General features: G+C 41.1%; 1 protein-coding gene across 1 annotated transcript; it reads right to left on the bottom strand.

Annotated features, from left to right (window-relative positions):
* Positions 1-9,221: 9,221 nt before the first annotated feature.
* LOC114667781 (serine protease 1-like) lies at positions 9,222-18,334 on the bottom strand. Its single transcript, XM_028823232.2, has 5 exons — positions 18,277-18,334; positions 17,324-17,486; positions 14,726-14,985; positions 10,778-10,914; positions 9,222-9,388 (listed from the first exon to the last, which is right to left on the bottom strand). Exons 1-5 carry the CDS (start codon positions 18,314-18,316, stop codon positions 9,239-9,241), a joined length of 750 nt encoding a protein of 249 aa, XP_028679065.1. The 5' UTR covers positions 18,317-18,334; the 3' UTR covers positions 9,222-9,238.
* Between the last annotated feature and the right edge of the window lie 386 nt (positions 18,335-18,720).

The raw sequence follows: 18,720 nt of genomic DNA on the forward strand, positions 1-18,720 counted from the left end.
GGGGGCTGTCAAGAGGCAGGGCCTGTTAAAGCCCATTGCGGCACTTCCTGTGTGATTTTGGGCTATACAAAAATAAACTGTATTGTATTGTATTATTGTCATACACCAGTCCGAACAGACAGTGACCACTAGGGGGCATTAGATACGGTTTATTCTGTACAGCACCACAGAGGAGTGCATGTTCTGTTAGTTATTTTCAGGAAGGTATACCCAAAGTTTAACAAGAAGATATATATATATTATTATTGGATTTCATCATAATGTATTGCTTTTTATTAACTTGGGGTTCCATTTAGTATGTAATATCATTTGGTTATAGAGGACTAACAGCATGCTAATTTCATTTCTAAGTATATCACAATTCTGAAAACAAAATATCCAAATATTATCCCAACTTTGTATAATTCAAAAACAGTTTAATTTATTTATGCTGCTAATGTTTTAGTTAGGCGGTACGGTGGAGCAGTGGGTAGCGCTGCTGCCTCGCAGTTAGGAAGCCCAGCGTGAAGTTTGCATGTTCTCCCCATGTCTGCGTGGGTTTCCTCCGGGTACTCCGGTTTCCTCCCACAGTCCAAAGACATGCAGATTAGGTGCACTGGCGATTCTAAATTGTCCCTAGTGTGTGCTTGGTGTGTGTGTGTGTGTGTGTGTGCGAGCCCTGCAGTGGGCTGGCACCATGCCCAGGGTTTGTTCCTGCCTTGCGTGATGTGTTGGCTGGGATTGGCTCCAGCAGACCCCCCGTTACCCTGTAGTTAGGATATAGTGGGTTGGATAATGGATGGATAGATGTTTTAGTTAATTAATTTCTTTATTATTCTGATCTCTCTGCCAGACCACAGTTACTTTTTCACAGATGCCAGCCCCCCATTTAAGTTTGCTTCTCAAAGTTTTTTGCAAGGTTTAGCCTCCTAATAAACATCGTGCTGTGACTGAGTTGCATTGGGATAAAATCCTTCATCCGCCTTCTTCTTAAGCCTGGTTTATACTCACCATGTGACGTCTCCGCGCGGTCGCACCCCAACGTGCGTGAGCCGAGCTATCACAACGCATTTCTCCTTGTTGTGGCCTGTTCGATTGGCGCGTTGATATTCTCCTAGTCAGTAAGTGACAGGTGGTCAGTGTCGTATAGCTAGCAATGTCACAGCAGAGAACGCGAGATTGAGGTACTGTCTCCCGCGGAGGAGTATAAATATCTCAGGGTCTTGTTCACAAGTGAGGGAAGAAGGGGTCGACTGCCGGATCGGAGCAGACTGCGGACGTTGTCCCAGTCAGTCATGATGAAGAGGGTGCTGAGCCGATGATTTTCCTGTCCGTATTGACCGAAGCCTAGATCGCAGATACGAGCGGTGGAAATGAGTTTCAGGGTGTCTGGGCTCAGGCTTCGAGAAGGGTTGAGGAGCGCAGATGAGATGTTTCTGATAGGATTCCTTCTGGAAGCCAGCCTGAGGAGATGTTTCAACCATGTCCAACCGGGAGGGGGCCTCGGGGAAGACCAAGACTGGGTGTGAATGAGTCGGTGTCCCCCTGGGGGATTTGGAGCAGGTGGCAGGAAAAAAAGAGAATTCTGGGTGTCTTTGCTTAGACTGCTGCCCCAATGACCCAGACCAGAAAATCAAAGAATGGGTGGATAATTTCACTACGGAAAAAGTTAAGGATTTTTTCAGTGATCAGATCAGATGTAGGCTGGCTTAGTCTATTAACCACACTGACATACGACATGGATTGCTGTGCTATGATGGCTAACAAACACACTGGGGCTAACATAGACTCAGCAGTTCACCTAACCTCTATGTCTTTGGACACTGGGAGGAAACCGCAGCACCTGGACCAAACATACGCAGGCAAATTCCTTAGTGTGCGGCAGCAGCGCAACCACTGCGCTACTGTGCTGTCTTGTCAGCCCGGATGTCACATTTTAAAATGCTGATATCAGAATTAGGAAACTTAATATCAATTTTAAAAATGCCGATATCTTGTCATTATCAAATTTCAAAGACATACAATATCAGAAATTTGATAGCAAGAAAGACGATTAAATTCTGAAAACACGTCCTATATGTGAATCCCGTTGACAACACCAGCGGCAGATGACAGCTTTCTTCTTCTTCTTCTTCTTTCGGCTGCTCCCGTTAGGGGTTGCCACAGCAGATCATCTTCTTCCATATCCTTCTGTCCTCTGCGCTTTCTTCACCTCCTCTAAATCCTATTGGATAGTCTTAGCAACCTATCGGATTCTAGTACTGGGCGGTTTAGTCCCACCCCCTTCTTCGCCCATTGGGTGCAGTCAGACTCAGTTGACAATTAGTGGAAAACGGGCTCACCCAATGCCGTCTCAAAAAACAAGGCCCGCTCATGCGTTACTTATTGGTCCGGTGACGTCACAATCGAGGTGCTATGTTTACAAACAGTGCCAGCTGAACTTTCCGTCTAAGATCGTCGTTGAAGTTGTAAAGAAAGTTAATGGCGTTTTAGTTTTTGATATAAAGTTACTGCAATCGTAAAGGTTATAAGTTCAGATGTCTGCGGTGCAGTGCAAGGTAATATTTTGATGTGTTTTGTTTATTTTAATGGTGAACAACTGGCACCGCGTGCCGGGTAACATCGATAATGCTGCAAGGGAGGTTAGGGCATGTAATGCAGTATAATGGTGTGACTCTGTGACCTGTGACCTGTGTTAGGTGTCGCCTAGTGAAATCTGTTTAAATAATTATTGCAAGCGCGCTGCAGATAAACGTGGAACTTTTAAGGAAAAAGCAACCCCAAACGTAAACTGGCTACATTGACAAAAAAGAGGTAACTAATAAGCCAGTTCTTTTGATATAACGTTCTGCTTTCGTACAGATTAATATCAGCACATTTGTTAATTTTGCTTATTTTATGATGGTATGAAAAAAATCATCGTTTATCATTAGTCATTCCAAAATAATGGCTGTTTGTATTTTATCTGGTGTTGCTTGTTATTTTTTAGATTTAACTGCATTAACAAAGTGTTAAATGTAGCTTTTCTTGTGATTATTAACGGGTAAATCAGCATTATTTTTCACGTTACTTCTGTTTAATCCAGGAATATGTGATTTCCTGAGATGCATGTAAATATTCATTTTTCATATGGTGCCAACCACTCGTCGCTGTGATTTTCCAGTTTTTTTTTTCTTACTTTATCATAGTCATTTTCATATATGAACATTCAGTATTGCATTGTTTTATTCAATACAGTATTCAGTGTTACTCTTAGGTTAATCTCATGTTTAAGGCATTAGTTGCATTAATGTTGAATTGTTGATATCTACAGTGGGTACGAAAAGTATTCAGACCCCCTTCAATTTTTCACTCTTTGTCATATTGCAGCCATTTGCTAAAATCATTTAAATTAATTTTTTCCCCCATTAATGTACACACAGCACCCCATATTGACAGACAAAGAAAAGAATTTTTGAAATTGTTGCAGATTTATTAAAAAGAAAAAACTGAATATCACATGGTCCTAAGTATTCAGACCCTTTGCTCAGTATTTAGTAGAAGCACCCCTTTTGAGCTAATACAGCCATGAGTCTTCTTGGGAAAGATGCAACAAGTTTTTCACACCTGGATTTGGGGATCCTCTGCCATTCCTCCTTGCAGATCCTCTCCAGTTATGTCAAATACCGCTTAGAATTAAGGCCAAAAAGTTCTGTCTTGGTCTCATCAGACCAGAGAATCTTATTTCTCACCATCTCAGAGTCCTTCAGGTGTCTTTTAGCAAACTCCATGCGGGCTGTCATGTGTCTTGCACTGAGGTATGTGTGGAGACAACCAGGCACTGCTCATCACTTGTCCAATACAGTCCCCACAGTGAAGCATGGCGGTGGTAGCATCATGCTGTGGGGGTGTTTTTCAGCTGCAGGGACAGGACGACTGGTTGCAATCGAGGGAAAGATGAATGCGGCCAAGTACAGGGATATCCTGGACAAAAACCTTCTCCAGAGTGCTAAGGACCTCAGACTGGGCCAAAGGTTTACCTTCCAACAAGACAATGACCCTAAGCACACAGCTAAAATAACGAAGAAGTGGCTTCACAACAACTCTGTGACTGTTCTTGAATGGCCCAGCCAGAGCCCTGACTTAAACCCAATTGAGCATCTCTGGAGAGACCTAAAAATGGCTGTCCACCAACGATTACCATCCAACCTGACGGAACTGGAGAGGATCTGCAAGGAGGAATGGCAGAGGGTCCCCAAATCCAGGTGTGAAAAACTTGTTGCATCTTTCCCAAGAAGACTCATGGCTGTATTAGCTCAAAAGGGTGCTTCTACTAAATACTGAACAAAGGGTCTGAATACTTAGGACCATGTGATATTTCAGTTTTTCTTTTTTAATAAATCTGCAACAATTTCAAAAATTCTTTTTTTGTCTGTCAATATGGGGTGCTGTGTATACATTAATGAGGGAAAAAATTAATTTAAATGATTTTAGCAAATGGCTGCAATATGACAAAGAGTGAAAAATTGAAGGGGGTCTGAATACTTTCCGTACCCACTGTATATAATAGTCGCTGTTAAGTATGTCAAATATGTGATTTAAATGTTATGTGTGACGTTTTATATAAAAATAAATAAAACGCAACTGACTTGCCTTTGTTATTTCACGCATTGCATTAATTAATTTTACACGGGAATAATTTATTTACACGCGTACAACGCGACAGGTTCTTTATATAAGTCTGTTGCTGCTGTAGCACCTCGATTGTGACGTCACCACAGGCATGAGCGGGCCTTGTTTTTTGAGACGGCATTGGCTCACCTGTGCTGGGGACGTCAAATACGGACATACTGTAGTGGGAAAAAAATTTATATGTCGCGAGTAAAGCCGACATGTTGACATTATTCTCAACATTTCCACTTTAATCTCGACACTTATGATGAGAATAAAGTCGACATTTCCACTTTATTCTCGTAGTTTGTCAGTAGAATGTCGTAATCTAAACTTCATCTTAAAATGAATGTTTAATTCACTTGATTTTCTCAAACCCCTTCATAAGTTAATGTAGCACATTAAATGCTTTGTGTTAACTGTTCCTTGACCCTCGACTACGCTCTTCTTAAACTGACTTCCTCTTGCAATGAGGATGCGCTGGCAGCGATTGCCACACAGAATACATTTATTTCATGACATTCCTGCTCTCTGAACATTTAGAATGCTACGATAAATACTTGATATCATTTTCATGATGAAATGCATTAAAGCAGGTATTAAACATGCACGGTGGTGTGGCGGTAGTGCTGCTCCCATGCAGTAAGGGGTCCCCAGGTGTATGTTCAGTTTAGAGAATGTGACAGACGACCGCCTATGTACTCCGGTCGTCACCCCCAGGCCTCTAGGAGGAGCCCTCCGGACAGCATATTTGCGCCCCGAGTTCCAGCAGGGCCTCATGGACTTTGTAGTGTTTTGACACAGCCCTGCTGGATACCTTGGGGGCCGCCAGGAGTCGCTGTAGGGGGGCTAGTAAGCTCTTGTGTGCCCTATAACCCGGGAGTGCATCCCAGTCACGTGACTGGAAGAAGCGATGTGCTCCCGGGATGAAGAAAAGGACTTTGCCCTGACCCGGAAGGAAAACGGACTTGTGGGTTTGGCTTAGAGCCACTTCCGGGTCAGGGGCTTTAAAAGGACTCTGGGTGAGCCCAGACATTTGAGCTGAGCTGGGAGGAAGGGTGGCAAAGTGTCTGGGAGTGTGGAGGATTATTGATTATTGTTTATTATTGAGTATTGTGGAGAGGAGGGTGCTTTGTGCACTTATTTATATTAATAAATATCATATTTGGACTTTTACCTGGTGTCTGACGTCTAGTCTGAGGGTTCAAGGGGTCACGGAGACCTCAAACTATCACAAGAACTTTATGGCAGGTGTGACGAGGTTCCAGAAAACTGGATTTATGAATGGGTATCACAAAGGTTTAACTGAAATATTGTTTAAATGTTGGGTTCGTGAGCTGGTGTTTGGAGACACGAACAGAGAATTCAATGGATGTTCATCTGAGCAGGCGTTCTTTATTGCATGCGTGCTGTCTGTTTGACGTATCAAAACCCCAGTTCCTCTTCCTATCCTTCCTTTTTCTTTCTCCACATAACCAATCACCACACGATAAACATTTTGTGAAATTAAAACTAGTTATAAACTTAGACCACGGAGTGTTCAGAACTTTAAAAAAAATCTTCGTTATACATCTTTTCACTATATAAGTTATTGCAAAAGTTCGCTGACGACACTGCTATCATGGGCTGCATCAGGAGTGGGCAGGAGGAGGAGTATAGGGACCTAATCAATGACTTTGTTAAATGGTGCGACTCAAACCATCTACAACTGAACACCAGCAAAACCAAGGAGCTGGTGGTGGATTTTAGGAGGCCCAGACCCCTCATGGACCCCGTGATCATCAAAGGTGACTGTGTGCAGATGGTGCAGACCTATAAATATCTGGGAGCAGTTTGATGATAAATTAGACTGGACTGCCAATACTGATGCTCTGTGTAAGAAAGGACAGAGCCGGTTATACTTCCTTAGAAGGCTGGCGTTCTTCAACATCTGCAATAAGATGCTGCAGATGTTGTATCAGACGGTTGTGGCGAGCGCCCTCTTCTACGCGGTGGTGTGCTGGGGAGGCAGCATTAAGAAGAAAGATGCCTCACGCCTGGACAAACTGGTGAGGAAGGCAGACTCTATTGTTGGCATGGAGCTGGACAGTTTATCATCTGTGGCAGAGCGACGAGCGCTGAGCAGACTCCTATCAATTATGGAGAATCCACTGCATCCACTAAACAGTGTCATCTCCAGACTGAAGCTGCTCTTCTGCGACAGACTGCTGTCAATGTCCTGCTCCACTGACAGACTGAGGAGATCGTTCTTCCCCCAAACTATGCGACTCTTCAATTCCACCTGGGGGGGGTAAACGTTAACATTATACAAAGTTATTGTCTGTTTTTACCTGCATTATTATCAATCTTTAATATTGTTTTTTGTATCAGTATGCTGTTGCTGGAGAATGTGAATTTCCCCTTGGGATTAATATTAATCTATCTATCTATCTATCTATCTATCTATCTATCTATCTATCTATCTATCTATCTATCTATCTATCTATCTATCTATCTATCTATCTATCTATCTATAAAAGCGGTCGGGATTGTCCTTCCGTCCGGTGAGTGCAAAGTGTAGCGGTATTCCGCTTATCACATACTTACTACTTGCGGCTTGCAGTACGAAGCGACGCGATGTGAGCAGAGTTCTGGTGCTCCCATCGTTCCCTTGCTTTTGTGCGCGATGCGCTGGAAATATAGACAAAATTACGTCTTGGAAATAATTAATGTTGATGGAGTACAAATGCCTCACCGCGTAGTAAATATCAGGGGAGATGGTGCTTGCTTATTCTCATCTATAGCTTATTTAGTGCATGAAACGCCGTCTTTAGCGGTACAGATTCGGGCTGACATTGTACGACATGTTTTAAGTAATTGGTCAAGGTTTCAGCCATTTGCAATGATGCCGTCAGGAATCGCTTATACAAATGAGCTTCAGTATCTCACTGAAATGTCAAAGTCTCAAACTTATGGTACCATTTTTAAGCTAATGGCAGCGGGAGAGTTGTTCCCCTATGAGTTGCAAGTATATTATTATGGAGTCATACGCTCCAAGTTTGGACAGGCACTCGAGGGGATAAAAAAACGTAGGTTTTCGGGAGATGTTATGAATGGGCACTTTGATGTTCTCATTCCCTACACTTACATGCCTGATGTACACATGGAGCGCACACAAATTGAGGATAAAAGTCAGTCGCCTTAAAAGGCGGGTGAGCCTAGTGTTTAATAATGCCATCCATTCAGGGTTGCTCCCATCCCAGCAAGCATCGTGTGCAAGACAGGAACAATTCCTGAACGTGTCGCCAGCACATCGCAGGGTGAATACGATGCACTAGCAGGGTTAAGTTAGCATAACAAAACCCCACACCCTATGACTGTGAAAGGAAACTGAAGCACGCCGAGTAAACCCACCAGAAAAACATGCAAACTCAAGGCAGGGAACACCGGGGACCCCCTTCCTGTGAGGCAGCAGTGCCCCCACATGATTAATATATGCTTTAATGCATTTCATCATGAAAATTATATCAAGTGTTTATCTTAGCTTTCTAAATGTTCAGGGAGCAGGAATATCATGAAATTAATGTATTCTGTGTGGTGATCGCTGCCTGTACCTCCTCTTAGTGCAAGAGGAAGTCAGTTTAAGAAGCACATACCGATTAACATGGGTCGGGGAACACTTAACACAAAGCATTTAATGTGCTACATAACTTATGACGGGCTTTGAGAAAATGTAGTAAATTAAATATTCATTTTAAGATGAAGTTTAGTTTGCGATGTTCTACTTTAATGACAGACTACAAGAATAAAGTCAACATGTCGACTTTATTCTCATCATAAGCGTCGAGGTTAAAGTGGAAATGACATTTGGAAATTGACTCCTGTGTAGTTGTTAGTCTTGTGAAGACGTTTCTTCAGAATTTGCACTTAGGCTGATGATAGAGAGACGCCCAGTCTCTGTGTGACTGTCCTGAAATTTCACACTGGTTAGAGCAGCTTTTGAAACGTAGACAGTATTATGGCGGGAATGGTGGCATAGTTATTAGAGTTGTGATTTTTTTCTTGTTGGTTAGGGTATTCTATTTCTCATATTCCAAACAAATGCATGTTAAGATAACAGTTATCTTTGCATGGACCTTTCACGAGACAGGGTGTATGCATGAGAAGGACCTGACATGGACTGGCACCATATTCAATTTTGATCCCCAAACGTTGGGGAGTGGCTCCTGTTCCCTGTACCCAAAAGTGGAAATAACAGAAACAGAAAATAACAAACAGAGTCATTGGTTAGTCCAGTTTCTAAATTTTCTTCTTGCAATATACAAATAAGGGAGTCTTGCAGCAACTATAGAGGCAAAGCAAAAGTCTTTGCCTGTGGGATGCCATTGTGTTGTGTAGCACTCAAGTGCATGCACCACTCATTATAATGTCATGTTTATCTGTTATGAAGCAAATTATAGTCTTAGAAGGAAAAACAGATATATAGGACTAAGAAGGATGTGCCAATTGCAGTGAATGTTGGTCACCATTGTTCCCATGACCATTCATATACACTAAAATAATAAAAGACAAGAAAACTTTTTTGCTTTCAAAACTTTTATTAGTGACTACAATCAGTTAATTCATGCATTTAGTTCTTTGCAATAATTTCTGCGACCCAGGCGTTATAATTGCAAACTTTGGCATACACCCCTGGTGCGTTCTCTTTGGCACATTCATCTCCCCATGAAACAACACCTTGCAGCACCCCATCGCAGACTAATGGACCACCAGAATCACCCTGTTAAAAGAACAAAAATAACAAATTAGGCTTTTACTAGCAACTTAAATGTTTGTCCATGCGGTGAACTCATTACTCCCTTCACAGTCGGTCACACAAATCCACACACGTGACTCGCACTTCAGTTTATTTTCTAATTTTTATCTGTGTGTCAAATTCAATTACACAGGAGATGACAGACGACAATGAACAAAATATATGGGAGTTGTGTTTTCCTGGGAAATACAGAGTTGGCTTATCTTAAAAAACGTGACAGGACATTTGAAAATCGACTCCTGTGTAGTCGTTAGTCTTGTGAAGACATTTATTCAGAATTTGCACTCATGTTCACGATAAAACTGCAGAATCACTTGCAGAAACGCCTAGGCTTTGTGTCACCGTCCTGAACATTCACACTGTTTAGAGTAGCTATTGAAATGTAGACAGCAGTAATAAATACATAGATGCATGGTGGCAAAGTGATTAGTGTTGTGATTTTAGGCTACTCCATATTTTTCTAATGTCTCAGATAACTGCATGTTACGGTAACAGACATCTTTACATGGACCTTTCATGAGGCTGGGTGTGTGTGTTTGTATGAGTGAGTACAACCTGTCTTGGACTGGAATCGTATTTGGTTTTGGTTTTGATCCCCAAAGTTTTGAGACTAGTTCTAGTTCCCTGTAACTCATAAGTGGAAAAAGCAGCAACAGAAAATAATAAATAGAGCTATTGATTAGTTCAGTTTTTAAATATTGAAATAAGGCAAGCCAAACAGCAACTATGGAGGCAAAAGAAAAGTCTGTATCTGGGATGGCAGTGTGTTGTATAGCACCATAATGCACACAACAATCAATAAATTGTCACGTTCAACTGTTATGAAGCAGATTCTAGACTCAGGAAGAAAAGCAGGCATACAGGCCTAAGGAGAATGTGCCAAATGCAGGGAAGGCACCACATGAGACAATCAAGCCGGGGTCCAGAGAAGATGAGACTGGAGAAATGCCAGCATGTAGAGTCACATAAAATCAAATATACAGCCTCACGGCGTCGGGTAACTTCTCATGGGGGTCACATTAAACACATCCCTTAACCTACAAGGACCCTAAGAACTTTGGTGTCTCTTAATGGTGCCTCATACAAGGTAGGGAAAATGCCAGCTTGCAGTGGATCTTGAGATAAAAAGCTTAAGTGGTAGGTATTAGATACAATCACAACTGGGCCTCAGTAAAAAAACAGCCTGCAAAATAATTTAAAATTGCTTTGCTCGAATGACGTCATTGCCACATCTTATATAACTACAATATGGTATATTCTTAAACACAATAAAACAGTACTAAAAAGCCTGATATTTTTATTCAACACAAACAATGTCACGTCAGGACAAAGTGGAAGATGCCTTGATCTTACCTGACATGAGTCCCTTCCACCCTCCATGAAGCCGGCACAGAACATGTTGCTTGTAATTTCGTTTTTATAAGCTTGACGACATGTTGCATCTGAGAGAATGGGGACTTGAAGACATTGAAGGACATCAGGATACTGAACTGAAAAAAAGAATGATAGATACAAATTGTTTGAAAATAATAGAATAAAAGTCAAATCAGAAGAGATTCTCTCATCTTCAGGTACTTTAAAGGCATAGCTAATAATTTTTTTTAAAAACAGGCAAAAATTAAAACTCAGCATTTCTCTTGATGTTATTAATTTTAACAAGTTGCTGTTTTGAGAGTAAATTCATGTTTTTTATGTCCTTGAAAGCTATCTCATGCATTTTACAGTATTATTGCATGACTTGCTTTCTGTGTAATGATAGATAGATAGATAGATAGATAGTGTAAGATTAAATATCTAAATAAATTGACAATTATATTATAGATAGACTAGGGGGCTCCGCCCCCTGCTCGCTTCGCTCGCCAACCCCTGGTGTTGGGAATGACAAAGAGCGTGATGTATGAATGAGATATAGAATAGTGTGAAGGTGTAGATGATGCAAATAGAAAGCAAACAATAAAATGTGTGGCACAGTGTAAAGGTTTATTGGAAAATTTCTTTGTACACGCCGTTTAAATGTAAAAGGTAATTCCAGCTCAGAACTTGTAAGGTCAATGAAGATGGTTATTGTTGTGATCAGAGTCAAGTTTGTCAGAGCTTAGAAAGAGTTGTGTCTCTCCAGGAAGTAATGGAATGACTTGGGTATTTATGTTTTCCATATTAATATTTTTTGGACATAATATAGTGCGTTGTGTTAAAAGGGGCATTTGGTCTAATGAGATTGCTGTTCCAAATCTGTCTGTAACTAAGTCGTCGCAGATAAAGGCTTGAGGAATTGTAATAATATGTGGGTGAAGTCCATCTGTATTGGTGAGTGTACCATCTCTCAGTTGTAATAAGCAATTGTTATGATCTGGTTCTGGACATCGTATCTTTTTTACTAACTATATCTTTTGAAAGCAATGCCAATTGTCTGCGTATTTTAAGGTGCACTGAACAATAGCTGAGTGCATGGCATCTGGAAGAATAGCTAATCACTGTCTAAAATCTCCTCCTCATAAAAGTACCTTTCCTCCAAATCGAATATTATTATTCATAAACGTTTGTAGAAGTTTATGAATGGTGTGAGTAAGTGACTTCATGCCATTGAACATTCATCAATAAACAACATTTTTTCAAGACGGATGTCACGTGCAGTGCCACCGTTAATGTTCATAGTGGATACCGATTTGTAGGATCTAATGTAGTTGATAAAGATTTCACTTTCAGGTACATCGTCAGTTATAAGCTTCTGTAGATATTCAGTATATGAATGTAAAGGAGGCAGTCTAATTTGACCCTTTTGACAACAACGTGTAAATGTATAACTTGTATTGCCAGTTGTTTCTTCAGGGAAGTGAACTGAATGACAATGATTGCAAATGACATTCATTAATCCGAATGAATTTTCCTGGTGTATGTTTTGCTTGTGCCGTTTGAGAGGCGCGTTGTTGCATGTGTAGTATTTGGGACGTGTTGTTTTGGAGCTGTAATCGATTTGCCTGTGCTGTGTGAGAAGCCCGTTGTAGCTTTTGCTGCCGTTAACATGTTTTGCTTGTGGTGTTTGAGTGCCGCGTTGTTGCATGTCCATTATTTGTGACGCGCTATTTTTGATTTTTAATTGATTCGCCTCCGCTTTGCGCAAAGTCCGTTTCACTCTATGTCGTGCATTGTTTGTATCGTGCCTTGTCTGTTTTTGTATGTCGGTCAGTTGAGCTTTCTGCTTTTGGAGTCTTGCTTGCTTGTTTTCTGGCCTGTCATATGCGCGTTGCTTTGCTCCCTTTTTTGTATGTCTGAGACGCGAGCTCTTTCTTTTGAAATCGTGCTTGTTTCGATGCAGCACTTTGAGACGCGCGCTGTATGCGTCTACGTTCAATGTGTCTGTTCATTTGGGCACGTCTCTGTAACGGGGTTACTTGAGCTTTGCGTTTTTTGATCCGAGACACTTTTTCTCACGTATTTTCCGAAGCGCGTTGTATGCGCCGCCGTGTATTGTTTTTGTTTCATTCGTGTTCGTGTGTTTGGTCCCGTTATCCGATCCGAATCGTTTTGTACCCGTGACCGTGTATGCATGACTTGTTTGTTCCTCAGCGTGCGAAATATGTATAAGTATTAAGGAAGATCGCACTCACTGTTAATATGGAGCCTTTTCTCCAGTTGAACGGTTAATAGTGCTTTATTTTAATGAGATCCACCTATGCTGCCTAGTGTGAAGGTTTTGAGATGACGTATGTTTAATATGGACGTTTCCTTTAAATATGTGGCTTTGGGTGTCACTTCTTATTGATTTGGGGGGGGGGGGGGGGGGTTGTTGTTGCGCGAGCGTCTTCTTTCTTTTTGTGTTCCTGTGTCTTGTTTGAATCCCCCTCTTTGTGTGTGTCCCGTCCCTTGCTTGTAGGGTCTGTGGGGCGGTTTTGTGTTCTTTTTTTTTGTCTTCCATGGGCTTGTTGAATCCCCCTCTTGGTGTGTGTCCCGTCCCGTCCCGTCCCGTGCCTGTAGGGTGTGGGGGGGTGTGGTCGTGCCTTGCTGTTGTGCGCTCGTCTGTTCTTTTTTTTTGGTGTGTTTAGTTTCGTGTGCAATGTGTTTCGTGCTTTGCCCGCCTCTGACTACGTTTTTATGTGCCTTTTCCTTTTTTCGGTGCTTGTTGCGACTCATTTCTGTGACTCCTTTTTGTATGTGCTCACTCCTTTTTTCTGTGGTCTTGTCCGCCTCTCGCGGCCCCTCATCCGCCTTTGTCGCCCTCTTTTGTCCGCCTTTCTCCGACTCTCGCGGACTGTTTTTGCGCCTGCGCCTCTCGCGGACCCTCATCCGCCTGTCTCGCCCTCTTTTGTCCGCCTTTCTCCTCATCCGCCTCTCTCGCCCTCTTTTGTCCACCTTTCTCGGCTCCTCAGCCGACTCTCGCGGACTATTTTTGCGCCTGCGCAGTACGTCTTTTTGCAGCTACGGCCCATTGCCGGATGTGCCTGCGTCCATCATCCGGTTTAGCATTCTCGGTTAGTAATATGGATTATATTAACGACAGACAGATATGAAAGGCACTATATGATAGACTGACAGAGAGACAGACAGTGTAGTAGGCAAAATTAAAAATTTAGACAAATTGACAAGAAAGGCATTTTATTATAGATAGATAGATAGATAGTGTCACACATGTGCACATGGGAGGCAGCTAAAGGGCTTGAGTAAGGGCAATTCCGAATCAGTCCGGGATGTGGCAGAGTGCACGGACTCTTTTTCTTCCTTTCCTGCAGACCATTCACGGGAGATTCCACCTGGCCCTCTAGACGTCACTTCCGGGTCCGAGCCTATGGAAGAAGACCTTGCTGGCTCCAGCCCCTGTGATGTCACGTCTGGGCTCAAGCCTATGAGTGAAGACCCTTGTGAGCCCGACCCCTTTGACCTCACTTCCTGTCTTCCCCTTTAAAAGCCTCCACCTTTTCCCCTATTCCCTCAGTTCTGTTCTGGACTCGGTTTTGTGCACATCAGTGCTGTTTACATTTTTGCAACGTTGCAGCCAGGATACCAATTATACGGGTGGCTGCCCTAAACCTTGATATGACTCAGAGTGGAGTTTGTAACAATAGATAGATAGATAGATAGATAGATGTTAGTGTACTTGATGGTGTCATAACTATTCATACTTGTCATTTTCAGTTTCCTCCTGGGCCCGTCTACAAATGTTGAATGTGGGTGACGAGATTTACAATCTTGTTTTTGTCATGATGCCATAAGCTAATTGGAAGTTTGAGATGTTTCCACTAAAATGTTTCATGCTTTCTATTAAATAGTAAATAAAAGTGATTTCAATAAAAAAAGGTAGCCTACCTTCAGATATTTTTAGGTTCCCCCACCCAGATACCAGGCACTGGCTGCCTGCGGGGGCACAGCTGTTTGCCAGTTGGATTGGTTGGATGTACTCATTGAACTGAACAGGTCTCTGGAGTTTGATCAGCATGAAGTCATTGTCATCCGTCCAGTAACTGTAGCCAGGGTGTTTGATGGCTTTGGCGACCTTGATGTGCTGCTCAGTGCCTTCCACCTCAGAAAGGTTGTGTTCCCCAAGGTGTACGGCCAAAGTGCTGGGGCTGAAATCGAGCAGAGTTAGACATCTCAGAATGACAGACTACCCAAAATGTACCCAGGTTAAGATTCTTATTGTGAATGCTGTTGTCTGGGTTTTGCATCATTGGGTCACATATTTTTGAATGTTCACTACTCTGATCTTATTGGAAAATATTTTCAATTACTCATCACATCTATAACATCTCTCTTTGTGGCAATACATCAGTGCTTAATGAACAGTCTATTGTTGTAACCTACACTCTGTCATTCATTTACCATCACAAAATAGGAAAAAGATGTCCTGTTTTAATTCAAACTAGAAAAGAAATATCAAATTCATTTTACAAGGATCTTTCCAAAGTTTCATTAGAGAATGGTAGCCATCTATTAAGGCTTTTTTCATTAATTAAATATGCTGAACCTTCACTAATCTTTTCTGATTCTTCAATTTGTATGAATGTGCACTTCATAATAAATCTTCTGATTTCTTGTTCCCTAGATGGGTAGTGGAGGTGATATTAGATTTAATTTGAATAAAGTGCTGCAATAGTGTATACAGTATGTCTACTGACTTGCAGTTCATTCAGTATTAGGTCATTTATTAATCTGGTGATAATTACAAATTCATTTAAAAATTATATTTGAAGATGAAGCTATTTAAATTATGAAGAGATTACAAAATGAAGACACCAGGGTGTAGATAGAAGCCCATGGAGTGTGCATTGCAGCAAGTTTCTTTTTTCAAACAAACATGGCTGGATCTACTATGAGGATGACTTGGGCCTTTATATATATATATATATATATATATATATATATATATATATATATATATATATATATATATATATATATATATATATATATATATATATGAGAGAAAAATGCCTAATAACTAGAATTTTCACAAACATCCACTATCCATCCCACTTTAATTCTCTCAACTATAAACCTGCCAGACTGAAATGAAAAGCTTTCATAGGAGAAATGTGAGCCTTGATTGGTTAACGTGAGTGGGGGCACGATCACAGCAGGTGTCTAGTGGTCCCACATTTATGAGACTGTATATTTGATTTATTATTAACTTAAAGTATGTGCTGTTCAATAGGAATGTGCCTGATGGATTAGTGGGGTGAAGTGAGATGAGGTGAGATGTGGTGTGGTGGCTAGTTGAATAGTGGTGGCACGGTGGCGCAGTGGGTAGCGCTGCTGCCTTACAGTTAGGAGACCTGGGTTCGCTTCCCGGGTCCTCCCTATGTGGAGTTTGCATGTTCTCCCCGTGTCTGCTTGGGTTTCCTCCCACAGTCCAAAGACTTGCAGGTTAGGTGGATTGGAAATTTTAAATTGTCCTTAGCATGTGTGTGTGTGCATGCCCTGTAGTGGGCTGGCACCCTGCCCAGGGTTTGTTTACTGCCTTGTTGGCTGGGATTGGCTCCAGCAGACCCCCGTGACCCTGCAGTTAGGATATAGCGGGTTGGATAATGGATGGATGGATGGATAATGGATGGATAGTTGAATAGAAATTCACCAGACATTTTGAAGTGAATAGACTGATTAAATCTTTTTTTTTCTCTTTCTTTAATTCTTAACCAGAACTGACACAGAACCTTCTTAGCCAGGTAAACAGATTTGGTTCAGAGCACCACACTAAATTAAAATAATTGTGAATCAGTCAACACCCTGCCCGGGATTGGTTCCTGCCTTGTGCCCTGTGTTGGCTCCAGCAGACCCCTGTGACCCTGCAGTTAGGATATAGCGGGTTGGAAAATGGATGGATGGATGAATCAGTCAAGCAAATGCAAAGGTAACCACGGACTGACCCTGCACCTTCTCATCCAGGAAAACTAAAAGAGTTGAGTAAGAACCTTTTCAAATTATCTTTTGCAGAGGTAACTATGATTGCTCCAAAGTCATCTCAAACAGGTGAAATTAAAGTTAGCAGGATATTTAAACCCTTTAAACAGGATAATCCAAAAGTAAATAGTGATTGCTGCCAACCTTCAGCACCTGACCAAATTAATAACAGTCACACCAATGATGCCCAAAATTTCTACACTATGCAACATTAGTAGGATAATTTAATATTAATTCTAGATTACAAATAATAAATGTGAATAGGATTATGTAACTGTAAACAAAACTGACAAATAAGTTACATTTTTAGTTAACCAGAATTGTATGATAGACATAGTAATTGGCTGGACTGTAATGACCAGAATAACTTCTGAGGTAGCATAGCAAACTGGTAAAAAAAAAAAAAAAAAAAAGAGTAAGATACTTTCCTGGTAAAGAATATCTCACTTAGTTTGCTATTAACCCTTGTTCAAAATAAAGTAAACTATTTTAGCAAGAAGTGCTTACGGTTTATAGCAGTGGGCAGCAGACACCAGCCACCACTCATTGATGAGAGCGGCTCCACACCAGCGTTTGTTGTTGGTGGTCAGAAAGGCTTGCCAAGGCTGTGAATGTCGAGGACACTCATAGCCATTGATGATTTTATCATCATCTTCAAGTGGGAAGGCCACTGGGGAAAAAGAGCAAGAGCACAGTTGGTATTAGATCTTCTAAATGTATGGACAGCAGTGATCACTGACTGCGCAAGGAATATCTTTGAGACAAGTCAAAATTCAACGTTACATTCTGTCAAGCAGTATATGAAGACCTGGGTTCCAAAACCATAAGTACACACACTGAACATGTCCCATGAATATCTGCCATAGCTCACAATGCTGTACAGGGCTGCTTGAAGAGAACACTCTGGAATGGAGGTCCTTAGTACAATTGTAAGTTAAGATAAACATGGAGTGATCTTGTAATTCAGAAATGAACTACCAATTGGTAAAAAAAAATGATTAAAGTTTTAACAGGCTAATGAGTATTTATAGAACTGGATGTCTACACTTAAATTGCTTCTGTTTTTCTGCAAATCTCTGGGTAATACAAATTTACAAATGTAAAAACAAACAGATTTGAAGTAGTAAGTGTTATACAGTAGATGTGTCACTTCTTATCTCAGATACTGCAGACCAGACTGAAATGAATACTGGTTTGTACACACAACTCACTGGGGCATGTTTGCCTGCTAATAAGGCTCACAATATGGCTATAAGTCAGAGCTGTGTGCAGAAGCAAATGTGGACACAGTGAGAACGTGGAAAGTTCCATATAATGCTATTCAAACAAGATTTGATCCTGCGACTGGGAAAGAGAGAGGCATTGCTGCTGACATTACCTTCTCTTTTACAACTAAAGTCCATTTTGTATAAGAAAGAAAGAAAGAAAGAAAAATCAAATAAAATTGTGATTTACTATACCTGAAGAGGCGATCAGAGCAGCAATTACAAAGAACAACATGTTAAGGATGCAGGATGGAAGCTGTGTACTGTCAAACCATAGTTCTGTATTTATATATTCTTCTTATCAGATGTTGTGTCATTCTCTACTATAAGGTGTTAAAAATAGCAATTTTTGTACCACTAGTATATATGTTTCCGCTGTCAGTCCTCTGACGTTGAGGTAATAGGTAACTTAAAAGATATGGCTGACCTGCTTGCTGTCCTCCGGTTTGATCCGTCTTATCATTTCTTATAAACGAAAGGAAAGAATTATATAAACATCAAAAACAAAAAAATGTCATCTGTCCTTCACAAAAAAAGTGCTTTGATAAAAAATTATGAATTATGAATCACTTTTTGTTAATTCATTTATTAAGAAAAGTCTGCACCTCGATGGAAACTGTATAAAAACAGAGTTAAATT

This window comes from Erpetoichthys calabaricus, chromosome 17, assembly GCF_900747795.2.
Source record: "Erpetoichthys calabaricus chromosome 17, fErpCal1.3, whole genome shotgun sequence".
In the NCBI taxonomy this organism is placed as follows: Eukaryota; Metazoa; Chordata; class Cladistia; order Polypteriformes; family Polypteridae; genus Erpetoichthys; species Erpetoichthys calabaricus.